This window comes from Podarcis pityusensis (genome assembly GCF_964106645.2).
Source record: "Podarcis pityusensis genome assembly, chromosome: 3".
NCBI lineage: Eukaryota > Metazoa > Chordata > Lepidosauria > Squamata > Lacertidae > Podarcis > Podarcis pityusensis.
This window is the reverse complement of record NC_138026.1, coordinates 69,652,758-69,671,296: the sequence shown is the minus strand read 5'-3', so window position 1 is coordinate 69,671,296 and position 18,539 is coordinate 69,652,758. Positions and strand designations below refer to the sequence as shown.

General features: G+C 41.0%; 1 protein-coding gene across 1 annotated transcript in view; it reads right to left on the bottom strand.

The window, feature by feature from the left end:
* Positions 1 to 18,539, bottom strand: part of FNDC1 (fibronectin type III domain containing 1) — a 100,632-nt gene that overhangs the window by 23,696 nt on the left and 58,397 nt on the right. The window contains exons 7-14 of the mRNA XM_081000026.1: positions 14,674 to 17,760; positions 13,566 to 13,684; positions 13,358 to 13,469; positions 12,335 to 12,697; positions 7,737 to 7,802; positions 4,997 to 5,146; positions 1,677 to 1,907; positions 427 to 535 (exon numbers count right to left, since the gene is read on the bottom strand). Of these exons, the coding sequence (XP_080856152.1) occupies positions 427 to 535; positions 1,677 to 1,907; positions 4,997 to 5,146; positions 7,737 to 7,802; positions 12,335 to 12,697; positions 13,358 to 13,469; positions 13,566 to 13,684; positions 14,674 to 17,760 (4,237 nt within the window). The remainder of the gene's footprint in view (positions 1 to 426; positions 536 to 1,676; positions 1,908 to 4,996; positions 5,147 to 7,736; positions 7,803 to 12,334; positions 12,698 to 13,357; positions 13,470 to 13,565; positions 13,685 to 14,673; positions 17,761 to 18,539) is intronic.

Genomic DNA, 18,539 nt, shown 5'->3' with positions numbered 1-18,539 from the left:
CATGCATATATCTCTAGCAATTTGGTACATTATGAAAGGAAAGGGGAGGAGGGGAACTGGCAGATGAGAGAGTTGGTGCTGAGCCATTACAAGCCAAGGTGAAATTTGAGGGTGACAAGGATGGTTTTTCAATGGCTTGGTGACTTCTGAACTCTATTTTCGTGAAATTATTTTCCATTCCTAACACTAACATACCGTATTTTTCCATCTATAAGGCACCCCCATGTATAACAAGCCCCCTATTTGGGGGGACTCCGATTTAAAAAAATGGGGGGAAGATACTATCCGTGTATAAGAGGAGCCCATATTTTTAACATTATTTTACAGTAAAAAACATAGTCTTATACACGGAAAAGTACGGTACGTACCTATTTTATCATTAGGCCACAAACAATTTCAAACTACATTCCGAAAACATATCAGTACCTTGTATTCGGCTTCAGGTTTTCAATGGGCAAATTAGTGCTTCCTGCAGTCTTAGTTGACCACTTGTTCCTGATGAAGTCGTCGTAAGATGCACTGTAAACTAAATATCCTGCCAAGGAAAGGGGAGAATATGTCCATCATCCATTTGAACACTTATTTACTCCCCTACCTGCCCTTTGTCTCCATCCCCAAGGGGCAAAAAGATCCTGTTAGGGGAGACAGTTCCTCTGAAGCCAAGAAAGGCCCATCAAGACTTTCCTTCTTTTTTCAACTATTTGAAAAATATCACTCAGCCAAAATTTTATTTGAAAAGAACTTTCAGTAACAGAATTGGGGCAGAGAGGTGAAAAAGGTGTGAAAAGAAAGGAGAGGGCGTATTTTAGCCTCTCCTTTAACTTCTGGCAGTTTCTTTCTCTTTCTTTCTTTCTTTCTTTCTTTCTTTCTTTCTTTCAACTCTTTGTAGGAGAGGAGTGATGTCAGCACAGGAAAATTCACACCCCATCCTAACTTCTTTCAACAGTACACTCTTTGACACTTCTTCTACTTCTGCACTGAAGCAGAAAGCTAAGCCTACTGGCAACTCCCAAACAGACACACCTTCACACAGGTTATCAGAATTACCTTGTAGGTGCTCCACCTGTCCATGTCCAGCAGCAACCTTCACAGCTTACAATACGCTCTTTATTCACTTCATTGGGATTAGTTGTTTACATTCCACATTGCATTTGTGATATGTTATTTTCTCTTCAGCTGGCTTTGAGCCAATGCACCTGGTAGTCTTTTCTTGAGCTTTCACAAAGCTGGAAATCACCAACCCACTAACCTAATCTTAAACTAGATCAATCTATTTTCAGAGACATTGGCATGCGGTCATTAATATGTTAGCAAGTTTTAAAACACCAAATAATATAACGTTGGTGTTATGGAAAGGTTTTGTAGTCTGCAATTTCTTTTTGCAGCCCCTAGACAAATCCAAAACTGAAACAGAGCATTGGTTGCTGTTTCATTCAACTGTAGTATTAACAGCTAGAAACATGTTTGACTCCAAATACTTCTTCAAACCCGCACTGTGCTGAGCTCCCTGTACCTTGCACCTGATCAGAAACCAGAAGTGGTGATCAGAGTTGCCTCATCTACCACTACTTCCTTTTACACTGGGCAAAATGACTTTGCTTGGGTAGGCAGTGCAAGACAAAACAACCAGCAGTTCCCAGTCCAATATTAATGGCAAGGAAATGGAATAACTGTACCTGTGACCAGATCCCCCTGAGTAGGCTTAGCCCAGTCGACAATCACAAAGGAATGGCAGCCTTCCACCGCTACTATGGTGATATTGTGAGGGGCATTCTGAGGACGCATCTCTATGCCTTTTAGGTCACTGGGTATGAGCTCGGCCAGGCTCTCCACTTGGAAGTGTTCTAGTGCCTCTGTCAAAGAGCAAGGAGCTGCTGGGTCTTTATTTAGATAAGTCACATAAGGAGCTGGAAGAGACAAAGAAAGAGAATATTCACTCCAAAAGTCTGTACAGACAGATGGATTACTAAAAAAAGAATTCCCGACGTTCAAAAGAATTTTTTCCAGTGTATTGAAACTGCAAACCAGATAAAGTATACATTTGTTTTTTAAACACTGTAAATTAGACATTCATTTCCTGGATTTAGAATTTGTGTATTTTCCTACCATTTGCTAAAATTTTCAAGGATACAGAGTGATGCCATCTGGAAAGCTCCTAGAGCGGTATGAGAAGGCACATAAACCTAGTGCTGAGGAAACCACCAGCATGGCAAATATTCATTGTGACTAAGCCACATTCTGATGGCAATAGATGGAGAGCAACAAGGAACTGGTGCATATTAGGGTTTGCTTCTGATGCTCAGCAGCAATGCGGGATGTTGCACTAATGCTTTATACGAAGGATCAGCAACTGGTGGCCCCTGGGATAATTCTGGCTGCTTTAGGGACTCTATTTGCTCCCCTGGCAGTTGCCAACCTAGAAGCAAGAGGCTGTATGAAATGAGCGTGATCATGCCATAATCCCTGTTTGGGGAATAGTAGTGGGGGTAAGACTCTGCACCTTCTAAAGTGGCCTGCTAACTTAGAGGATAAGCAACCTGTTCCTGTGTCATTTGGATCAGCCAAGTGACCTCTGTATGGTGCACTGACTTCGCTCTGCCTCAGCTTCGTCTGCATTCAGTAACACCGCTGCACTTACTGATTGGTTGGGATCATTTCAAGGAAAGGAGGGCATAAAATGGCACTGAAAATGCAGTAGTCAGGGGAAACAGTGGTAGCAAACAGACATTAGCCACACTAAAAAGAAAGAAAGAGAGAAAAGGAATACAAACTGGTATGGAGGAGAACCATATTGGCCCCCCTCCAAGCCTATTAATGTCTCCCGCCCCCCAAAAAAAACCACACACGTGTGAATGAACATTTGGCGTACAATCTATAAATTGTATTTCTATTTTATAACAACATGATGCTCACTCCAACGTTGCTCAGGAATTAATAGGCACATTTATTCCCTCAAAGGTCATCTTCAAGTTGAAAGATGTTTTACTGTAGTCACTGGAAATGTTTATTCAGCGACAGTTTACAGATTTTGCTAGATGGGTAATTTTTTCCTCTTTCTCCCCTTAAATGCCTTGAAATGTTTATAAAAGAGCAATGTTCTTAGTTTATCTTGTTAGATTTCATGCCCTCCAGGGAGCTATTTTCCAGAATGTGTCATGTATTTATCTTTAGACACTCCAAGGGCTCTCTATTCCCAAATGACTGAGAAACCCTGTCCAGGAGAGGAGAGGGAGGCCAGTCAACTGCTCGAAAGAGATTAGCTGAACAGCTAGTCAAAGTCTTGATTGGTATAAAACCATTTTATGACTTTATATATATATATAAATACTAATTAGGTCACTAACTCTGCCAAGTGACATCTAAGGACTCTGGGGTGGACATTTTACATCATTGTCCCTGCAGAGCCCTCATCAATCACCACTGTCGGGAAGAATCAGGGGCTGCAGAATGTCTGTCGTCAGTTTGAGGAGGAGCAACACTTCATAGCCTATCCATAACATTTCTGTGAACATTTCCATTTCTGTGAACAGCACACCAGAAGCAAGCCTCGCTGCTGCTCAGTTCAGTTGTGAATTTGCAAAATTTACAATAGAAACAGATTGATAGCCCAAAGCAGAATGCCCAGTTGGGCCTTCAAGGACACAGAGGCCTCCATTGGCTATTTCCGAAGCGGGTGAGGAGGAAAGGAGACAAAGTGCATACTTTGCAAGCACCTGCCCATAAAAAAAGTACATTGAGCTTTGTGTAAAATGCTTCTTTTTGTTTTTACAATCAAGTGGTATACAAATTTTATGAAATAAAAATAAAGCAATGCCTTCTCACAATTGAGAACTCTGGGGAATCTGTAACTGTTACCCCTGTTGGGAAATTTTATTGTCACCCCAATGTTTACTTCCTTCTTTGTTTCTTCAGCTACTTTTGGTGCTGCTCCCCTTTCCTTTTTGTACAATGGGACTTTTAACCCAGAGATAAGATTTGTCCTAACCACTGTTGCAAAATCTTAATATTTCTCTCTCCTCCCCCACCTTAAAAAAGGCTTTTCCTTATAGGCCTAAACTAGAAATTCAAAGGAGTGCTTCATTTCATATTATGTAGCAAACTTTAATGAAACAAATACACATTATTTCAAACAACAGGGTATCAGATGTTTGCAATTACACCAAGACGCAGAGTGTCTTAATATCTTAATATCTCTGACTCTATGTTTGTCCCCCCCCCCCCCCCTTATGAGTATGGTTTGCTTTCTGTTAAGAAAATCCTATGAAACTCAGTTCATTACTTTCTAGCTTCTCCCTTCCAGGAAGGTTGACTTTGGAGCAGAAGTGTAGCAATAAAACCTATTTAAGTCCAGATGAAGCTGAATCAGTTTCAAAAGAGGGAAAATGACTTGCCTGGTGAAGTGCAAATGTAGGACTGAGAATCATTCATATCTTTCTTTCTGCATAGACCATCTCTTTTCCTATAAGTCAATAGTTTCTGCATTTGCATCTGGCGTGAATATTGATTTTAGGAAAATATTTCCCTATCAGAATGTGGGAACATGCACACATGCACACACTCACTATTTCTAACTTAAGTGTCCCTATTTGGACCATTCGAGAATAGATCTTCTGCATTATGTGTTTCCTTCTTCTTAAAGACAGCATTTCTTCAGCTGATTTCTCTTCCAAGTACTGTTAGAATTTGGCATACTGACCAAATGATCAAGGGGTGAGAGCAACACCCTTATAAAGAAAGGTTAATCGTCATCAAAATCTTTTACCATGTGTCAGTCTGCTTATGAACATAATGTGTCTTTTCCCCCTCAAAGGTTCTTTAACTGAGGGTTTGCTTATCTTTTGAGAAGGGGGACTGCTTCCATAATTTAGCTACTAGATCCTAAGCAATAAATAACTCATAGCCACTTCCCTCCTAAAACACATTGCTTAGTGACAACATACAGGATACAGTAGTAACATGATAACACGTGATTCTTTGAATCTTACTGATTGCTTACCAGTGAAACGCCTCTTTCCAGCAGCGTCATATTCTAACAGAGGATCCGAGCCCACCACACTGAACTCGGGCAATACTTCTGTGGTGGTGGTGGTCGCGGCAGTAGTTGTGGTGGTTGTGGGCGCCAAAGTGGTTTCAAAAAGCTCATAATCTACATAAGAAAGAGGATGAGGGGCATCAAAGGAACATCCTTATGAAAATTCCTCAGTGAATTTTTCGCAACATACGTGTTTGTATTATGTGATCATTTTTGCAAAGCATTTCCCCTAATATAATGCATGTTAATCTTTTCTACACTAATATGTGGACTTTTATGCATACTTGGCTGGAGAACTGCGCTGCAAAATTTGGAGAAGAGCCAACTGTGTTTCAGTTCGCATATTGTTTCTGAAAGTGCAAATCAGGTAAGTTCTCCTGTAACAGGCGCTCACCGCTTTCCTGCCGGGTGTCGGTTGCAGACCCTCGCTCTCCACCTCTTTCCCAGCAGCTGGAAGGCACATGGTCACTGGCTGGTGGAGATTTCCCTCCACTGCCAGCACAGTTATGGGGGCGTAACTTCCTGCACAGTAAGCCAGGTTCAAATGGGCCAATCAGGACCCAGGTTGCGAGGGAATTCCTTGCTGGCCAGCCAGCTACTGCCCACTGCCACGCCAAGCCAGATAGCAACACATAAAAGGTTAGCCGTGCATGGCTTCTGCAGCGCAGTGTTTGCCTGAGTCTAGTTATCTAGTTATCAGCGAGGGGTGGATGGCACTGCAACTGGGTCCGCAAATGTGAACTGAATCAAGTTTCTGCTGCCTCCCTACCCTGGTCCTCTCTCTATTTTCCTTTAGATGCCAAACAAAGGCTGTCCTGTGTACCTAGGCTTTTGGCATTTCCTTTCTCGTTCTGCCCAAGTTGTGTCTGCTTAGGTTTGGCAGCTGGGCAGCTGGGACTGTTTTAATTTGTGGTGACTTGCTTTATTGGCAACATTACTTTCCTGCTGCTTTGTTTTGCATCTCTTAATCCACTTTTTCCTTTGTGCTTGTTTGAATGGCTTGTCTTCAGCACTTGTTGTTAGTTACTTCAAATGTTGTTCGTGGGGAGGAAGGCAGTGTACATATGTTGCAATGAAATAAATAAAATTGGGTCATGCCCAAGGATACTATTCTGAAACAGGGTGACCATGTACCCTACTTTACAGAGGGCAGTCCTCTATTTGAAGACATCCTCTGGGCATGAGGCCTGCCCAGTCGAAGGGAGAAAAGAAGGAGCCTTGAAATTGCCCATCCACATTTAGCATGTGGACAACACACTGAGCAAGTACACGTGGCCATAGTCTTGTGGTGAGATGTACTGTACTTTTATTCATATTATAGTACTTCTATATTAGTAAATGCACACTTTACGGAAATGTGTGTCTTTTTCACACTTCCTTTGGGTGTTGCATGCCCTCTATTTGGCAATATTTAACTGAATACCTGCTACAAAAACTCTGAAAGAACTAGGATTTGGTAAATAAGACTAAACTGAGAAACAGATAAATCATAAGATCAGGTTTTTTATTTAAAAAAACAACAACCTGGATCTTTCCCCCTTATGCAGAAAGAAGACGTAGGTCAAATGTTGACAGCAATTCTTGTAAATTGCTTCAGGACTGTCTGTTGTGGGTGGCAATTCAGAAATTCAATGAATTAGCTAGCTAACTAAACTACCCACCTGCTACCCCCAAGCCTAAGACTTACTTTCTTGCAGTCTGTCTCCCTGCCTCCCTTTCCTCTTTGGCCAAGCTCTAATATATGAAGTGAGCTGGGTCGAAAGAAAAGCACTTGTACACAAGGTTACAGAAGAGTAAAGCAGTGGATGGAGATAGACTTCAGTAACCCTCAGTCATGCATTCCTTTGGCTGTTGGAATAAGCCCAGTCCTTTCTACATCAGAGCAGATCCTTGTTTCAACATGAAATCCATCAATCAATTTCAGGTTTGTTTGTTTTTAAATAAAAGCTCCTCATTACACAAGTGGACCTGCCACCATCACTTCTGATGGTGCTCACCAAGGCAAGACAATTTGAACATATTCCTCCAATCCTGGCCCAATTGCACTGGCTGCCAATTAGTTTCTGAGACCAATTCAAAGGGCTGGTTTTGACCTATAAAACCTTAAATGTCTCAGGACCCCAGTACCTCTAGGACCACCTTTTTCCATATGAACCTACCTGGACCCTGAGATCATCTTCTGAGGACCTTCATCATATGCCTCCTCCACGAGAGGTCTGGAGAGCGGCAACATGAAAACAAGCCTTTTCTACAGTGGCTCCCCATTTGTTGGATGCTTTCCCCAGGGAGGTTTGGCTGGTGTCTTCATTATACACCTTTAGGCACTGGGCAAAACATTCCTCTCTTCAACCAGGCCTTTGGCTGATTGACATCCACCCAATACACTTTAAAATGTGTTGTGGGAGTGGGAATTTTTGGTTTGTTTTTATTCTTTTTTATTACATATTTTGTGTTTTTTATCTTTTATTTTTATGTTGTGAAATCTACTGATGAAGGCCGGTGGTATAATAATAATAATAATAATAATAATAATAATAATAATAATAGGTGGTTGTTGTTCTGAGAGCCTGATAGTACTAAAAACAGAACAGCAAGCTACATTTTCTTGTTCAGATGTATTTAGACCTGAGTGTTGGGCTCTATGCTATCAGATCACAGTGCAGAAAGGAAAGGGATTCAAAGCACTTCAGAAAAGGACTTTTACCTCCATCATATATCACATATGACTCTGTAGTTCCCGCCACATCTGCATCAAGCCCTGAGAATGTATCTATGGAAAGAAGAAGACATCGGAATGATGAAGCAGGTCCCCCTTTGCCCCAGAGATTTCCTAACAACAGTGCACCCAGTGCAAAGCTTTATTTTTCCTGTACAAATGGATGACAGATAATCACTTGTATGGGAGCTAGTAAAGATGCTATGCTCATGAGCAACTTGCTCCTATCTGCATAGTTCTATTCTAGTATATTCTGTCCCTTGGTTATATTAGAAAGTGACAGAATGTTGGGCACTGGGGCTTTTACATATAGATTATTGTTAAATGGATGCCTTCCTTTAAAACATTAATTACAGATACTATTCTGTAAGAAGCGCAACTGTGCAAACAATTAGATTTAAACCTATGACTATAACAGCCTAGTAATATTTGCCATATATTTTTCTATCCAGTGCTATCATAATACATTTTATAGTTATCCTTAAACAAGTTAATATTTTTTGATGTCAACCAGATTCCCAAATATTTCACTTTTTTAAAAAGCCTATTTATGGCAACTCTTCATAAAACAGACTCTAATCCACTGCTTAAAAAATGTTAATATTAATCTGATTCATGGTAAAGCAAATGGTTAATGCCTGGCTGATCAAGTTCAATTTTCAGTAGCAACCAAGCAGATGTAAACGATATCTGAGCAATAGCATTGTTTTTGAAGCATAACCAGTATTTTATTTCCTGGTTCTGCCCTTACATTTTATATATTTCAAAAGCAGTTTAATTAATGTAACTGTTGTTTCCATGTCAAAGCAAACCCTGGGGAGAAGGGAGTAACAGAAAAATGGTTCATTCTTCTACAAAAGTGTTGCCAGCATTTCTGATTACGAGCATATTAACTACATCATTTTCACTTGAAGCTTGTCCCCTGACGGTACATCCAACCACTCACTTACCCCCCCCCCCCACAACAAGCTTACAGAAAGTCTATTGGGCATCAATCCAATGAATTCTGAATGCACTGAACAAAGCTAATTGAGAAAAACACTAGCTTTACCAAGCATCTTTAAAAGAAAAAAGAAAAATTAACACAGCCAGCAAATTACTGAAACTCAGATATGCAGGAAATATGAAAAGACTGGTCCTTTAATACTTTCATGCTTATTACTGTTCTTCAAGTTTATAGGCCTATATTTTCCAGTAATGTGATAGCAGCAGTTATAAAAGTGGCTTTTAATGGCTTTGTTGACTAAAGTTCCTCAAAGAAGTTGAGCTGTCTGGAGTTTCAGTGCCACATAAGCTTGGGCTCCTCGTGTATTCTCTGACTATAAAACAGAATCATATCTGGTAAAGTCATCTTTATAAATCCTGAGCAGGAAATTGGACCAAAGGGTTAGTAGAACCCACAGCAGCATTTTTCACACCACATTTTCTTAGCCTGTTTGGAAACATGTCAATATATCGGATTCCTGAGAAATGACAGTGTATTCTATTGAGTATGCTGCTTTGTTTTTCCATCTTGAGAGAACATTCTGGAACTTTCTTAGCAGGCTAATTTTTACTGCATTTGGTAGCAATATTTGTAATGTAAGACTGCATCCATCCTCAGATGTGGTTCTTGAGTAGTGGTCTTTTTTTGCAACGCTCTCTCCATTATTGCTTCTGTCAACCAGCCAGCCTAAATTCAGCAGAGCTCGTACATTTATCCTTCATGGAAATGTTCATACACTCCAGGTGCATTGCTAAACTGCTCAGGTGTTTCAGTGTGTAAGAAGCAAAAATAGCTCAGGCAGCATTCTGTTTTTCCACACTTCCATCTGAATTACAGGAAGAAGAGCCCTTGAAATCTTGGACATCTCAACAGGGACAGCTGTTTATTTTGCAGAGCATCAGTCCCTCAATAGTTTTGCTTTACTCCATAAATGATATTGTGTGGTTAGCAATGCTAGGGCCAGGCCAGCTGGAGAAGTGGTAGCTGAAAAGAATACACACACAGAGAGAAATCAAATTCCAAAATATTACTTAGGCAGATATCACCCTAAGCACGTACATATCCAAAGCAAGAAGTCTTTGCATGCTTATTCATTAATTTTGGTTTGAGGAGCAGCTCTGATCACATATGTGCACTTGCACAAACATTGTGTTCCACAGAGCAGACTCTAACAATGCAATATATGTGGAAAGCCCCTCACTGATATTGGAGCTCCATATATGCCTCACAGTTCCCATGGGGCTTGAGATCAGGGATGCAAACAAGAGAGAAAAAATAATGACATAGACTTGGATAACATTTAGCTGCAAGTCCTGTATGACCTGGTCCCTGTTTTCTGTCTTGCTCATTCCCACCTGGCCTGAGAAAATGGGGCTCTGACTGACTCCAGCTACAAAGGCAGTGGCGGCAGCTACTGATTTAAATTTTGTTTAAGTTTCAGTTTTAATTTATTTATATGCCATCTTTCCACAGTGCCAAAAGCAGCTCTCAACCCACACCAATATACATCAGAATACATAACATGTAAAAAAAATCCAATTCCAACAAACTAAAATAAGACAAAATCAACAATTCAATTTTATAATATTGCAATGTGCAGAGAAAATCACAAAGGTATTTACTATAACTTGGTTTGGTTCAGATACAATATGTACAAGGGCTCAGCAAAGCATTACAGTTGAAATACTAAAGGTATCCCTTGGTGCCGGACAGTTGGCTGTTATTTAGTTCCTGGAGAAGAGGAATTGCTTGTTAAACCACTGTGGGAATTGTAGCCCTCTGAGCAGAATAGGGGATCTCCTAACAACTCTCAGCATCCTTAAGGAACTACAGTTCCCACAATTCTTTGAGGGGGGAAGCCATTACTGTTTAAAGTGGTATGGTACTGCTTAAAATGTATAGTGCAGATAGCCCCTAACAGGCAAAAGAACAAAACCAAGTACCTGGGCTCGTTTGGGAGGAAAGGTAGAAAATTAATAAATATTTTTCCTGCACACCAAGGGGCAGGGGGCTGGATCTTCTCACCAGGCTAGGTGGTTCACAGCTGGCTCCCTCATCTCTCCTCCAGAGAGCCCGGCCAATAGTGCAAGCGAACAATAATAATTTCATTCAAATCTATTTATTTTTAAAACACCCTCAGGCAGAGATTACTCACCTAGTACAAATTTGAAGAGAATTTCCTTCTTGTTTTTCTTGCTGAGATTCTGCTTCCTCTTTCAGGTTCATGGTCAGTTATTTTCTTGTAACCCCTTCTTTGTTACCCCAAGTGCTCCATCCTCATCCCGCTCTTGTTCCTTGATATTAAATCCATTTAGTGGCCATTTTTCTAAGTAATTCCTTAAGAGTATTTTATTATCTGGCTAAATGCAGGAAGCCATTTCATGATGTGGTGTTCCATGGTGAAGGCATTGAAATTCGAATGGGTATAATACGGATGGTGACAAGATAATACACATTCAGTGTCCTGACTGCCTTGATATTTATGGTGTGGTTAACCTACCATAGTGCATCTTTACAATCGTTGATTTGATTCATTGGTCATTTCCCTTGAAGTCTCAAAGTGACGTGCAAAAATAAAATTTCAGTGCATAGTACAAAAACAGTCAAAACTAGATTAGCAACACTAAAAATGATCAAGTGACCACTTGGTAAATCAGTCATCTGTACAGACTTCCCAAATCTTACCACACTTCTCCCCACTCCCCTCAGCAAGAAATGGGATTCACCAAACTTCTTACCATTTGGCAAGTAGTGGCATGCATTTACCACATCGTAAATGGTGGGCTCCATGATGGCAGTGGCAAGGATATGATATAAAGCAGAGGATGCTGACCTTGATATCAGGCCTGGGGAATCCGTGGCCCTCCAGATGTTGTTGGACTTCAACAACCATCTGCTTCAACCAGCATTGGTCAGGGATAATGGGAGCTGTAGTCCAAGAACAGCTTGCAACTATAGGCTCCCCTTCCCTGTTCTATATGATAAACGCATCATTTAGGTCAAGTCTTCACCCTAATGCAGTGGTCCCCAACCTTTTTTCTTGGCCAGGCCCCACCTACGCACCTCTAAAATCCTGATGCCCATGACATATAAGTCTTATTATTCAAAAAGTGAACTCCTGTTCACATGGAGGAAGCCTCAAAGGCCATTCACTGTTAAAAACTCATTCTCAAATTGCCCCCTTAAAAATCAAATTGCCCCCCTGTGGAGCGTGTGCCCCACGTTGGGAACCATGACCCTAATGTCTTATCAACAAAGCAGCCGGCAGGTTTGTGTGCTATTTTGGCATACCCACCCAATACTCATTAGTGAGGAGATTTAGTTTTACACAACTAAAGACCAGGATGTGCTTCTTCTCCTGGTTTTAAAGGATGGTATGCAATATTCTTCCATCTCTGCTAACTCAAGCAACATGATGATTCATCACAACAGAAAATGGTAGGAAATGGGAGGGGGCACATCTTGGTTTGTTGCTTCATCCATGGCCAGTGTTCATATAAGGTACCTGTCACCCAAATCTTACCTGTCTGCACTGCGACTGGAACTATTTAAATAGAAATGCCACATACATATACACATAAACTAGCATAAAAGTCAGTACCTTCGGAATTGCATTCAGGCAGACCGTCAAATCCTAACACAATATTCCCCTCTTCATCATATTCTGCGTAAGTCCCAGGCGGGCAGGTAGGCTGTGGTTTCTCAGTTGGTGGCTCAGTAGTCGTTGGTTCAGGAGTGGTTGGTTCAGGAGTGGTAGTAGTAGTTGCAGTAGTTGTCCTCACGGTTGTTGTTGTTGTGGTGGTGGAAGGAGTGGTTGTTTTTTTAACCATTTCAAGGCCTATCAGGGGCTTCCCTCCAAGGCTGATGATTGGTTTATCTTGTGCATTTGCTACAGGTTTGCTAAATCTCCCATGCCCAAACAATGGCAAACCATCTGGGCTTACTACAGGAGCTCCTTTGGAATCTAAAAGAACAAAAGAAGACAAAAATTTACCTCAGATACAGTTAATACCATGAAGTTTTGCTTCGTGGCCTTTGACGGACTACTGGGGCGGGGGCAGAGGGATTGTTAGGAAGAATAGGTACATACTTCTGTTGCAACAAAGCTAGCTACATGTAGGGGCTGCCCTGTAACTTAAGAAGAGACACGCTGAATCAGGCCAAAGGCCATTTAGTCCAACATCTTGTTCTCACATGGGCAAACCATATTCTCATGGGAAGCCCATAAGCATGACCTGAATGCACTCTCCTCACCTGCAGCTCCCAGCAAATGATATTCATAGGCATGCTGCATTGGTATCTAGAGAATACCAAACACACACACACAATCTCCCATCTTTTTCATAGTTTTGTATTGTATAGATTGCTAGGCCAATGGGCTCTCTTCAGCTCATCAGATAGAAAAAAGTATCAAGTAACTCAATAGAACAGGGATGGGGAAGATGCAGCCTTTCAAATGTTGTTGAGCTCCCAGCAGTCCTGGCCAGCATAGTCAATGGTCATGGATAATGAGGGGGTTTGAAGTCCAGTGACACCTGCAGAGCCACAGGTCTCCCCTCCTGTGTTACAAGAACCCATACTCTGAATAACCCACATTCCGCCCCGTGTTCATATTGCTGCTTACCAACAATAGTCCGGCCATCTCCTCCTAATTTCACTCTGAGAGGTTTCCCCTGGGAATCTTGGAGGTACCTTCCTTCAACATTCAGCACCAGCCCTCGGTCAAGATCTACAATCTAAAAGCAATGTGTAGATTGAAAGGCTCTCCAACATGAAATAATATAACCTTAAATCTTAAAAGTATTTTGTATTTTCAAATAAGGTCACCCTACCCACTTTATTCCTTGTGGACCATTTATTATTTTCTGTCCATTTCGCTTTCCATTTGTACCAGGGACTACTTTATTATTTTGATCTGGTTTTGTGGTTAGATTGGGCCTGCCACCATTTCCTGAAATATATGCAACACAAAGCATGCATTATCCATTACTTTGTCTATACTCTGTCCATTCAGTAAAATTATAGTTCCAAATATTTATAATAACACAATATATATTTATTTAATAAAATTGGTATGCTATAAAACTATAAAAAACTATAAAACTATAAAACCCCAAAGCTGTTTAATAAAACATATGTTAACATATAAATGTATTTTATATACATACTTGTACAATATATTCATTTATGAAATAATGCAGGTATTCTATTGGGATGCAGGTTTAAAAAGCAACTTGCAGTGATTCTAACAGTTAGCATACATACACTGATTAAACTATACAAGCCCAATTATATTCAGCGGGAATAAACTGGATATATGTCCAACACACTGGTACAGATTTGTGATTTTTATGGTCTGACATTAGGGACCACTACGATTTTACTATGGGCTTCTTTACACATTATATTTAGGCATGAGATATTCTTATGTCATAGTAGATTTCACCTGCAGATGTTTTTTGTCTGTTTTTCATCAAAATTCTACATACTAGCTAGATATACAGGATTTGTGTGACTAATAATAAATCAATTTAAGGAATAAAATTCAGTTGACCTATCAGGACATACCCTGAAAAAAACTATGAAAGTCTCTGAATACTCACCCACTAGTGGTCAGGTCTACCTAACATTAGGTTTGAATTGAATAATCTTCTGCAGAAATAGTGAATTAGGACACACTAGTGAGACATTATGAGAGAAATGGCCAGCTGGGAACAATGAGATTTGGGGATGGGCCAAAATGAGGCAAGGAATTAAATAGCCCCTTAGCAAAGTAGGTGAACAGATAGACAGTTTCAGAACAAAACCATATCCACTGATGGGATCTCAAAGCATAACGTTTGGGAGCATCTTATAATAACACATTTTCTCCATAAAAGGATTAGGATGGGAGGAACACCCAGTTAACAAGCATTAATACAAGCATCACCAATGCATTACCTTGCCTGTTAGGAAGCCTAAGCTGCTGTCGTTGAGAAGGGTTGGATAACCTTGAGTTTTGTGTTCGTTGATTGGAGGACACTGAGGATGAAGAATGTGTTGGAGAAGCAGAGTGACTGGGATGAAGCTGAGAAGATCCAGAAGAAGAACCAGAGGAACGTGGTGAAGCCAAGTTCACTTTAGGCAATGTATTCAGTTTGTTAGAAGACTGGGAAGACCTGGAAGTTAAAGCAGTAGATCTACTCAATGCAGTGTTGGATGTTTTAGAAGTGGGCTGTTCCTGTTCCTCCTCCTCATCTTGTTTGTACACTTCCTCATCTTGTTTGTACACTTCCTCATCAGCAAACTTTGCTTTGGGGGGCAATGCAGGGTTTGGTGATTTACTTTTATCACCAGCAACATTGTTATTTAGGCTTTGACTGCCCCTAGAAACCGAAGAAGATGGCCACTTCGCTGCTGGAGATGTTGGATTTTCCTCCATTTCTGACTGGTCATAATCCTCATAATCATCATCACTGTTTATCAACTGATGTGTTTTAGAGGATGACATTTTGGGAGAAAGTTCAACTTTTGTTGGGGCTGGCTGCAGGAGTCCATATTTTTTGTCTGTGTGAGATGATGTCCTAGTAGGGACTCTGGAGCCAGATGGATAATGGGGCGCTGAAGGATGAGTTTGTCTCAGAGAAGTAGAGGAGGATTTTGAAAATAAAGAAGTTTCTCTGCTGTAGTGATGGTCTTTGTCTAGGTCTCTGTTAGAGGTAGATGCTGGCTGAACAGATTTGGATTGATGGGGAGATGCAGGCAATTTATATGCATCAGATGTATCTTCACTAGATACAATAATCTTTGACCCAGTATGTTTTCCTGGTGACAGACCTAAACCTCTGGAGGAGGTTAAAGACTCTCGTTGAGTTGAAGATCTTTGCCCAGATTTACTGGTCTGAGACTCAGAATGCTTTGAAAGAGAGCTGGTTCTTCCCTGAGATATTCTCCTAGATGGAGAGACTTCTTTGGCAGGTATTGAATAAGAACCCTTCTGTTCCTCTTTATCACTTGCCTCTTTATAATAGTTTTCCTCCAAACTGTCATCATCTCTGTCTTCTAGTTTTTCATTACTCTGGTGGGATGATAGTGTAAGGTGGCTTCTTGAATGTTGCGACTGATCCGTTGATGCTTTTGAGAAATAGCTGGTTTCTGGATGAAGAGTTTTACGGGATAAAGCATGAGACCTTCCCATCAATGGTTTTTTAGACAAAGGTGAGGCTTGCTTCGACTTAGGAGGTGTATCTTTGCTCTCAAGATGGTCAGGTTGATATTTAGATGCAGGAGGCTGTAAAGGAACTGACTTTTCCATAGATGTCCTTAATAAAGAATCAGAAGATGGAGATGAACCTCTGGACCTTGAACTATGGCCATTTGTTAACTGAGAAGAAACACCAGAATGATGGTTTGTTCTGCTTAATGAAGGGGATTGGCTAGACACTGAAGACACAGCATCAGAGTGTTGAACTTTAAGTGAAGAATCTATATCTGTAGCTTCTCGTTCTTTGCTATAGTTTTCTTGTATAACTCTGTGATGATTCTTAGATTCAGCCAGAGAACTCCTCCTTTTGGTATAGTCCACTGAAGAAGATTGTTTAGAAAAGGATGGTGAATAAGCATTAGGAAGAGTTGAAGGCAGAGGACTTTCATCTTCATCCTCCAGTTCTTTGTCTTTATTGGAACTGGACCTGTGATTACTGCCTGATGCCAAACGTAAACTGGGCTGAGGTTGAACCTTTGAGGACTGTGTAGTAGAGGGGCCTTTTGGGGGTGGAGTCCTGGTACCATATATATTACTGCCTTTGTTGGCAAATCTGTTGGCAGTAAGGGCTGATCTATATTTGAACAAATTAAAGCGTTCAGATGCGGACAAACTTGAAGAGGACCTAGAACTGAATCTAGAAGATGGCCTCCTTCTGTTCTCTTCATCTTCTCCTTCATCATTTTCACCATTATTAGCATCAGAACCTTCTTTTCCCTCAGCCTTACGTTTAGCAGATGAGCTATGTGAGTGAGGTAAAGTATGAGTAGCAGCAGCAGCAACCGCAGAAACTCTCGGATCTCGTGGCACATGGCGGTTAGAGTGCAGGAGAGGCCTTGTTTGCACAGATGCAGATGAACTGCCCTGAGGAGAAGAGAGCCTAGAACCTGGTCTTTGCTCTCTTTTTTTGGTTTCTTTGCTTTTATCAGCATCAGAAGCATCACTGGTATCAGGGGGAACTAGTTTATAAGAGGGATGGTGTGAATGACTTTGAGAATCTGAGGCTGCAGATGATACAGAAGGAAGGAATGGTTTTGTGGGGTGATTCTGAACTACCTTCCGAGATCCAGATGGCTGCTGATTTGAATGTGAAACTGAATGCTTAACTTCTGGAGGTTTAGGTTTTTCCTCTGAACTGTCAACTTGATCATTACTTTCATTATCAACCGGCAGATTATCCAGCGTGACTTCATGGGAAGAAGGTAGTTTAGAGCTGCTCTGTCTTAGATTTTTTGCTTCAATTTTGGGATAGTTAGGAATGGAAGGTAATGAAGGGTGTGGTGAGAGGGAGGGTGGTGATGACCGATGCTTATCAGTGCTTGCCTGCCCTGTTCTTACAGGTGTGCGTGACCTATGAGGTGTTTTACCTGAGGAAATGACAGAGTGTGGAGGTTTAATTGGGGAGTGTGACTTCACACTGCTCTTAACATCCTGATTTTGTGGCTGCACTGTTGCAGCTTCTTTGGAGGGACTGTGGTCAGCAGTGTCTTCTCTGGAGAGAGAATCAGTTTCTAGCTCTGCTCCCTTTCTAGAAGACACCTGAGACTTGGTAGGGACTCTGCTCCCAGCTAGGAGTTTATTCTTTAAGTCAGAAGCAGAACTTTTTGAATCTCTGCCACCAAGAAAAGTGGATGAATGACCCAAAGTTTGCTTAGAGGAAGAGGACGGTGATGAGGCAGAAGAGGTGTGAACAGAGGAAGAAGGTGCAGAATTCTTAGATGCTTTCGGTTCCAAATCTGCTTCAATATTTGTTTGTTGATCAATACTTGATTCACCTATATTGGCTACAACAGAAGAGAGGGGCAGAGGGAAGGAAGGAGATTAAATAGAAATCTATAAAAGTAACCAACTGTTATTAAAAGAAAATGAAAATAGCTTGCCTAATGAAACATTCTGGCAGCAACCCCAAACCATGTTTTAAATTATGGTGATTCAAAGCCCTGTCCTAAATCTACAGTTCTCGTTCACATAGCCATGGAATAAACACAGTAATGAATATTCATAAATAGTAAAAAATGGACAATTTGAAATGTTATGAGGTTGCATTTTAAGACAAAATTTTAATTTGAAATGTGAGGGCCTAAGACTTGTAAGCTTTTTCATTTGTTTTGCTTTTTGCAGGAATCAGTTGTGAAATGTCAACAATTAAATGCCACTGCATGCCAAAAACCAAATGCCACTGCAGATCAAATCTATCCATCTCAGAGACAAACAGCACAATTCAAACCAGGAAGCAGTGAAGTTCTCAATCAACCACCACATCCCAAGCCCTGCAATCTCATGCCAGCCAGGGTGCAAGGACTGTGGCTCGGTGCCTGGAGAGACACTGCCAGGCAATACACAATAATGAGTGAGATGGACCTTTGTCTTGGTAAATGGCCATTTCAAACATTCAACAGGACTGGGAAGCACATATAATATAAATATATATATATGGAATACTTTAAAATTGTTATGCCAGTACCAGGCTGGTCCCCTCACAGAATCTGCAGGGCTTTAGATACAGTAGAAGAAACAGTAGTGGTAGCTTCCTACCTAGCTGGCCAAAGCTAGGGCCCCCATG